This window comes from Chaetura pelagica, unplaced genomic scaffold, assembly GCF_000747805.2.
Source record: "Chaetura pelagica isolate M959 unplaced genomic scaffold, ChaPel_1.0 scaffold111, whole genome shotgun sequence".
In the NCBI taxonomy this organism is placed as follows: Eukaryota; Metazoa; Chordata; class Aves; order Apodiformes; family Apodidae; genus Chaetura; species Chaetura pelagica.
Window position 1 is genome coordinate 3269663 of NW_009952153.1, and position 9359 is coordinate 3279021.

General features: G+C 38.7%; 1 protein-coding gene across 1 annotated transcript in view; it reads left to right on the forward strand.

The window, feature by feature from the left end:
- Positions 1-9359, forward strand: part of PLCB1 (phospholipase C, beta 1 (phosphoinositide-specific)) — a 457703-nt gene that overhangs the window by 376564 nt on the left and 71780 nt on the right. Inside the window, exons 22-25 of the mRNA XM_010007158.1 lie at positions 124-228; positions 985-1094; positions 6817-6949; positions 7808-7861. Coding sequence (XP_010005460.1) covers positions 124-228; positions 985-1094; positions 6817-6949; positions 7808-7861 — 402 coding nt within the window. The remainder of the gene's footprint in view (positions 1-123; positions 229-984; positions 1095-6816; positions 6950-7807; positions 7862-9359) is intronic.

The window sequence follows — 9359 nt, forward strand, 5'->3', positions numbered from 1 at the left end:
AGAAGTCCCTGGGGTTGCTTGTTCAGTTGGAGCCACACTATAAATAACAAATGATAATACAATTGCATTGAAAATACCTGTGGAAGAGTTTATGCTTTGAACTGGGTGTCTCTTATTTTGCAGGCTATCACTACATCTGTTTGAGGAATGAGAGGAATCAGCCTTTGACACTGCCAGCTCTCTTTGTGTACATAGAGGTCAAAGACTATGTACCTGATACTTATGCAGGTAATCCTGTGACATTTTCCAACTGGGAAATATAAAGGTTAATTGTAATGCAAAATTAATGTGGTGTAGATGTATTGGGATAACAGTTCTATGAACAAACTTCTGCATCTGGTGGATCGTTATGTCTCGTCACTCATAAAAGGTGTTGTAATTAACAGCAGCCCGCCTGAGGTTCAGGATTAGGGCAACTCTTTTATTTTCACCAGCCGTTGTATGACTCTAAAGGAGGAAATACTCTAGGCATTTGCCATTGAAGCACAAAGGAAATTTTGCTTATGGCACACAATAGTATGTAATTGTTTCCTAAGTGGAGGAAAATGCCATGCTTAATGCAGAGCAGTGTATTTTGGCATCAGCTCCAGACTAGAATCAGTTTTTAAGACCATACTGTGCATGTCCAGTGAAAAACAGTATTCTGTATAGCTATTTTGATTTTTTTTTTAAAAAGGATTTTCTCTAATGCTTCGCTGTGCCTCATGTGAAGCAGGATCGTAGCTGGCTGGTGCAGTAAGCTTTGAAAATCCATCATAAAACACTGCAGAAAATGCACGTCCATGAGATCCAAGCACAAACTCAAAGACGATTCCTCTTAAGAGTATTTGGGCATAATGGTATACTCCCCTCCACTGTTGTTTTTCAAATTGCAGGAGTACATATCAGGAACAGATCTGTATGAAAAATTAAGTCTCTTTCTTAAAACCTGAGGAGCACTGGAACATAAGGGTTTTGAAACTGAAGTATTTGTGTTATTTCTAGATGTGATTGAGGCCTTATCCAATCCAATCAGATATGTAAACTTGATGGAGCAGAGAGCCAAGCAACTGGCTGCATTGACTCTGGAAGATGAGGAGGAGGTAAAGAAAGAGGTAAGAGAGGTTTGAGAGTCTCTGCAAGCTGTGTTATAGCATTTAAAAGTACCTACTTTGCTTGGGAAGAAAAACATTGAGGTCCCTGCGAAACAGCTCACCTAGATAAAACTGTGGTATGTTACAGCTGAGAAACATTGTGCCTGCATCTGTGATTTCACTGAAGGCAACATGTTGTGCATGTGGCAAGTTACTGTTCCAAGGTAAAGAGACATGAAAAGCTGAATAAAAACTATGAGGTGTATATGCTGATTTGCATCTTTGTTATGTAGCAAATTAAATCTTGCCTGTTGTTTTCCAGTGTGATGCTGAAATACTCTTACTAAAAAAAATTTTAAAAAATCAAAAAAAGGACAACTCTGTGCCAGTAGGTTTTCCTGAAAATACTACAAATTTTCCAGAATTTCAAGATGTGTTTCTGGAGAGCTTATTCTATTCAGAAACACTGGTGTATCTCAGGCTATGATGTCTCTATACATTGTCTGTGAGCAAACGTGTGCTAAAGAGATCCAGTGTATTCATACAATAATGTAGATGGAAAGGGGCCTCTGGAGGTCAACTGATCCAGCCCTTCATAGATCTTAGAGAGATGAAGAGGGAAGAGACCACAGAGTACATAAATGTTCAAGCCTATTCTAGCTTAGTGCAAAGCTGTGGGAGCCACATTTTCAGTTGTTAGGTATCTTTTTGGATATATGTGATTACCTAAGGACTAACCTCTAAAACCTGTTTTTCTGTGTAATTGGAGGTGTTGTGCATACAAATGCAGATACTGTTTTTAGCCTACCTGAGAGGACTGGCAGTTTAGCTTTTATTTCAGTTAAACTCTATGTACATTCAAGTGCTCAGTCTTTCTGTTCCAGACATTGTCACTGGGATGTCTTCCAGCAGTGTTTAAAAGTATCAACCTTGTATTTTAAAGATAGCTTGTGTCAGATGTTAGATACGTCAAGTGAATCAAAAGGGACTCAGTACAGGTCTCTAGTGAAGATGGAGAAATGGTTTATAATCCTAAACTGCCCTCAGCTCTGGTGCCCGTCTTCTTCAATTCTCAGATGTGCAAAGCCTCACTGAACTAGATTTTGTAACCAAGAATACATTCCCAAAGCAGACCAGATGAGTGAAAGTCATTACAATTTAGTGGCCAACAATTTACTCTTTGTGCCGTGTCACAAGTTCGGCTGAATGAGGACACTGTGGAATGCTCAATGGTATCTTAGACATTTATCTAGGACGCTCTACACATGAGAATCTATTTTAATAGCAAAGTCTTTTTTTAACAAAATCCTTTAAATACCTTAGAGATCATTTTTACTTTTGAAAAAGTACAGATTCTCCTGGTCTGTACAGACTTATTTGTCAGTTAGAAAAATTCTGTCACATAGTATCTTCCAAAGGAAATGGGAAGAAGAAAAGATGAATAGTGGTGCTCAGGTAGTACTGCTGTATGTCAAGGAGTGAGAAAGTTCATAGGATAAAGGAACTAGTTTTGTATAGCAGAGAAATATTTTTTAAAGAAAACTGTAATGATTGTACTGGTGTGTTTGCTAAAAATATATACACAAAATAACAGAATCATTGTGGTTGGAAAGGACCTCTGAGATCACCAAGTCCAACCATCAACACACAAAAACCAAACACACAAAAAAGCAGACAAACACAAACAACCATATACATTCCACAAAAAAACACCCACAAAAAATGCCACAACCTTGGCCACTAGAGCAGGGCCACTAGGGCAGGGCCTGAAGTGCCACATCTACACGTTTCTTGAATGCCTCCAAGGATGGTGACTCCACCACGTCCCTGGGCAGGCTGTTCCAGTGCCTGATCATTCTTTCATTCCATACAGAAATTCTTCCTCATATGCAATCTGAACCTCCCCTGCTGCAACTTCAGGCCATTTCCTCTGGTCCTGTCATTATTTACTTGGGAGAGGAGGCCAACACCCACCTCCCTACAACCTCCTTTCACGTAGTTGTAGAGGGTGATGAGGTCTCCCCTCAGCCTCCTCCTCTCCAGGCTAAACATCCCTAGTTCCCTCAGCCTCTCCTCATATGACGTGCTCTCTAGACCCTTCACCAGCTTGGCAGCTCCTCTGGACACACTTCAGCCCCTCAATGTCCTTCTTGTAGTGAAGGGCCCAGAGCTGCACACAGCACTTGAGGTGTGGCCTCACCAGTGCCAAGTACAAGGGCACAATTACTTCTCTACATTCCGTTAGATGCAATAGCAAGGGACAGGTACAAAACTGCTGCTTGAAGTAGCAACTGAAATACATAATTGTTACCTTCTATTTATAAACAACCATTCTAGGTAAGATATTTGGCAGCTGGGTTATACCTGAAAATTGTGAATTCCTGGTCCTATAATGTGATGATAAAATTTTCTTCATCAGTTGGCAGGGTTGACTGTTTTGTTTCCTTACATTGGTCTACAAAAATCATGTATGTTCACTGGCAACATAGGTTAATAACTCCAAGTATGGTTGCCAGAAATGTACACAGAAGTGCACCTGGATTCAATTTTCTTCTGTAAAGTTTCAAATTTAAACTCTATAAATGTCTATGTGTAATGCTGTTCTGTTTTTTAGCACAGATTCTACTTCCCCACACCCCTTTCCCCCCCTCCCCCTACAAATTTATTTATCTGAGCTTCATTCTTCCAGCTGTTATTGAAAAACACAGCATTTTCCTTCCTAGAAGTTTAAACTGCATCTCTGTGAGAAGTTCCCCAGGCTTCTTGCAAAATAGTAGTCAAATAAGCTACCTAATAGTGAATTGTCATGAACAAATATATTAGCTTTTCTTTAGGCTTCCAACTATACTGCCCATTAATTATCAGTGCAATAACATAAACAAAGATCGCTGAAGAACTGACAAAATTTACACTATCTTTTCTGTATTTATTTGCAATGTTCCCATCATGAGTGTCATGTGAATTCCTACCTTTAGCTCTGGTCAGTTCTTGCTTTCCAGCCTGGCCTTAGGACAGCTATTTTTGCAGCATAGAAATGCTGTCATAATTGCAGTGTGGGCTTTGCACCTTCAACCATACTTAACTGAGTGCATAGTAAGTCTATAAGCACACAGGTAGTGGAGGTTGCCTTCTCTTCCCCTACCTGGTATCCTCTACAGACAGGACGAATAAGCCATAGAAATTTGCAGCTGGGAGTTCATTGGGATGAATTAATCCCAGCCTCAAGTAGATTGAATAGATGCAAATAGTTTGTATGTTTTCATCCCCAGGAGCAGAAGTGTGCAGGGGTCTAGGAAATGCAACCCAGAGAAAAATGCATTTTGGCTGTGCCTTGGTGTAGTGTCCCTGGGGCTGAATGTTAATTCCAGGCAGGGAGTTGAGAGCCCATGCTGGCGCGTTAATGTGTCTGACATGGAAGCAGCAGAGCGTGTGACCTGTTGTTTCTACCCATTAAAAAAATAGTGTTAAAATGGAAACTATTGTTTTGCACACCTGGATATAAACCAAATCCGTGTGATCAATCCAGTTGGCTTCTTTGGTTAAATAAAATTATTTTGATAGGGAAAGTAAAAAAAAACACATCTCTAGGAGAGCAGCTGCACTTGACATTATCTGATACCACTATTTTAAAATGTAAATTCAGGCATAGCTTTGCAAATTAGAATGATCACACCAAGTTAGAGTAATTGAAATACAAGTTCTTCTGACACTTCTTATAGGGAGACCTTGCTTATAGTTTGCCAATGAGAACAGGGACAGACAGACTTAAGAACCGAGCACCTTGTCTCAGTGCAGCTCAGAGATCTTCCAACCCCAATACATTTCAGGTCCTTTTCTCTGTCGAAATAATAATAGACCATATAGATACGTACCTTATGTACCTGTCAGCCTATGTAACTGTCTACTTAGTAAACAGTGTCTTGCAAAAGACATAACAACATGTAGAATATAAACCATTTTCTATGACTGTTAAAACTATAAATTATAAGGCTGGATTACATCATGTTTTTTAAAAGTGCAAAATATTCTCCACTGAGGGAAAATCATGTTTACTTTAGCATGCTGTGTGATGAATTGTGAAAAGAGAAAGTGATTTTTAATGAGATTAGATTGCTTGATGCAGTGAAAATTACTTTTTATTCACTTCCTGTTCTTGTCTCACATTTCTGCTTCAGTTTCTGAAAACAACTGGTTTATGTCCAAAACTGACAGGCTATATTAATAGCTTCTCAACTAGCTGCGATGCAGCATTTCGGACCACATACAAACCTAGTCCTAAAAAAATAAGATAATGTCTACTTTCCCATGCAGTGACTTTTGGGCCACAAACAAGCTAGAAGTAGGAATTCTAGCTTTATTTCTATTAAATTTTGGTGATCTATCTAGCAAACATTGTTTTTATTGAGCTGATAAATTGCATCTCATGAGTGGGATATTTTCAGGAGAATTGAAAGAATAACTATGTCTGTTTTTGTCACAGCTACAGCTTTTGCCAGTCACATTGTTCTACTGCCATAAATGTTGGCTAGATCATGTTTTTCATTATTTTATTGCAGTCATTCTTGCTTGATATAAATGAAGTTGCTGGCATTGGTTTTCAATTGCATCATGCTTCTGACTACAGTATCTCTCTCCTATAATTTTGGTACAAATAGGCTATTGAGACAGAAATCCTTTTGCAATATCCAGTACGTTGTCAGGGCCCAAATGAAGGAAATAAACAGCAAGAGCAGCACAGAGCAGTTTAGACCAAAATGTATTTTGCCTCTACTGATGCAGTGGAGGCTGATATTTTGCAAGTGTGGAGTAATCAAGGGGAAAAAAACAACAACTGTGGTATCCTGCCTCTGCATGCAATGTGATTATCATCAAAGAGTGAAATGGAAGCAGCTGAAGGAAAAAATCAAAAACTACCCTGAAATACCATGGCAACTGGCCCCTCGCGGGGAGAGCAGGAAGGGGGCTTGGCCATTTCAAAATAAAAATTGCCTTGAATCACCTTCTGTTTGCTGAGTGCTGGATGTTTGCATAAAACCTGATGGTGGCAAGGAAAATTATGAGATGTTCACTGCATACTACAACATATGCTGTCAGCCTGTGCCTTTAACAGACTGGAGAGAAAGAAAAAGATTGTGGAAAATGCTTAAATATTTGGATATCACAGATCTATTTATGCAGCAGGATGGAGGTACTGTTTACGTATTATCCTTGGAGTGTGATTACAAGAATGTAAGATCTTGGGAATCAGAAGTATGTCTCTGTTCTGTAGGAGCAGCGAAAAATAATAGTGCTGTGTGTATCTATGAAATTTGGAAGTAATTTTTGTGTGCGCTATTTGTTCACAGCAGTGATTTGAGTAGCATTTTCGTGCCCGCTTCTACATTATTTCTAGAAGGGGTTTATGGCAGAGAACAGTGTTTTTCAATAAAATACAGATTTCACATCTGGTGCAGCTAATATATACTGAATTGGAAAACGTCCCTGATGAGTTATGTCCACTTAAAATACAAATACTTTTTTTTCAGAATAATACGTGCTCTATTTCTTCTGGAAATTTATCCTGCACAAATAAACCACCTGGATTACCATAGCTCTTAAGGATACCTTTTTCCTGCTTTCTTCTAGAATAATTTATAGATAACATTCAATTTTACAATTGAAAAGAGGCTAACCTGGACCTGTAAATAAATAGTTTAAAGTCTGTTATCTGGGAAGAGTAGTGTAAATCATTATGTATTTTCAGATTGACCATGGAGATGCACCATCTGAAGCTAACAGTGAACCTAGGCCAACACCAGCAGAAAATGGACTAAATTGCACTGCCTCTCTTACACCGAAACCAGCAACTCAGGTTGTCCACAGCCAACCAGCACCAGGTAAAAAACAAAGCAAAACAAAAGATACCGTTTCTTCTCAAAATAAGTCTGGATAATTTTTCACATGGGTTGTGTTTAAAGACCACAAGGGTTTTTTTGCATGTGTGTGTTTTGGTTTTATAAAATAGGAATAAATTTTCCTGCTGCTTTAGTATGCTGGTAGGGCAGTTGTCTTTAAATATAGAAATATCTTCATTTTAAGAGTTGTTTTTGTGGTAGAACTGAGTTTATTACAAGCAAGGAATTTTGTGGAGTTGGGTTTTTTGGTTGTTGTCGGAAGTGCAGGAGTCTCTGTAAATTGTTTTTACAAATATGCCTAATTTATACATGAAGATACATATTGCATGCACAAAATAAAGTCTTAGATACTTAATGTATTCTGTATTAATATATCTCCTATAATGATCCACTTTTTAAATCACATTATTTGTGATTTTACAACTGCAGTCTTCATAGGCTTGGTCTAACTGACTTCCAAAGAGCTTGATTCATCTTGTGTACAGAAATTTTGCACTGTTGTCATAATATAGGGCAGTTATACTAACCATCAGCCTAATACCACTTGAATTACTCATAGGAGCAGTGTCAGTGAGTTCAGTAACATCCTCCTCATAAGCCAGGCAACAAAGCTCAGATGGGTTTTCAGAATATTACCTTTTCATGTTAGTTCATAGGACTGGTGGTCTTTTCCATGTTGCTACTTTTTGACTCAAGAGGTGTGTTTTCTCAAAGAATTAATAGATGCCTGTGTAAGCATATGTCTCATGTCACCTGCCATGTTTCAAATATGTAATTAAGCAGCATAATAATGGCTGTTGCTTTAAAAGAATTGGAATCAGTCAGCTTCTTTACCTCTAGGTTCGGTGAAAGCACCTGCAAAGACAGAAGATCTTATTCAGAGCGTCCTCACAGGTAATAAATATACAGTTTACACTGCATGAATAATAGATTGTTTCGTCAAGAGAAATGTATTTTTTTATTAAATAGGTCATCTGACTCAGACATTTTTTTGAGTGATTAGGACTGCAATAACTCATAGAAAATGTACGTATCACGTTTTCTCCCACAGCTTTGAAGTTACTAAATGCTTTGAGCAGGTTTTTCATGACAACAGGGTTTTTAAAAAAATATCCCATTTTGGTGGTTTCACAAGCACATGTTACCATCTAACACAGACTAAAGACAGCATCATTATGAGAGCAGAAGCTAAATTTGCTCTGAATATTGTGAGTAGTAGTGAAACCATTTTATCTTCATTAGCCTTGCAGTGTTCCCATTGCTCCTACAAAACTGAAATTACTATTACATTAAGCAAACTGGCCTGTCAATTAGACAGTGTGCTACTGTTCAGTTGAGAGTCATGTTATCTAGACTGGAGTTAGAGTTTAGATTGCAAACCTTATAACTCAGTTTCTTTTATAGTCATTCTCCTAAGTGAGAACGCACTCCATGAGCAAATCTTATGTAGGGTAACATTAGATGTGGAAAACAGATAAGACAAGAAATTCTGCACATTGATTGCCTCTTATTCAGTCTTCTTCGGGTGTGATAGGAAGAGGCTGGCTTAGGTTGTAGAAGTACCCACTGGACTCATATAATCATTCTGTTGTCTGGAAGGGGTCTTCAGTCTGGCTTTCCCAAAGCTGTGACCCCAGGTCATGCAAGTCATCAATTCCCCCAGCATATATATATATATATATATATAATTTTTTTTTTTAATGGCTTTTTAAATTAATGATTTAGGGTAAGTTTGTGGAGGTCAGGCTAGCAGTCTCCGAGTTTAAGCTGTGATCTGGGTTGACAGAGCAGGACGTTCATTTGTAGTTGCTGTAGGAGTAACAGCACTGGTGGGCCATTCTCAGCATTTAGCACTGGAGGGCCATTCTCAGCATTTAGCTACCAATTCTTTGGTGGTCTAGGACCCAGCTGGCCTCAACTCCTCTGACAGGGGGTCCCTGACAACTGAGAAGTGAAGTATCTCCTGAGATACCATGATGATACCAGGACAGATGCCTCCAGCCAATGCCCGGGTCAAGACAGGAGAGCAGCCACCTGAAGTGCTGTTTGTGAAAGGGGTTTAGGTATCAGCATGGTATGTAGTTCGTCCAGAGGGAAGGGAAACTTGAAGAGTTGGTACAGTGAGCACAGATAATATCTGTGGCCATATCTGTGTAAAATCATGCTTTTATATGTTGGGCTGATGAGAATCTTTTGTATCTGAAAGGGATTGAGGAAACAAAGTACATGTTTTTTATTTTGCTACATATCTTGGTGTTCTAAATTTACGTCTCAATTCTTACTCTTATATCAATTTAATTTGACACAGTATTTTCAATCTGGTTAGCTCATTTCCAAGGAAGTCTGCTCAGTTAATTTCAGCTAGCACATTTCACCTACCAGCAGTACACAA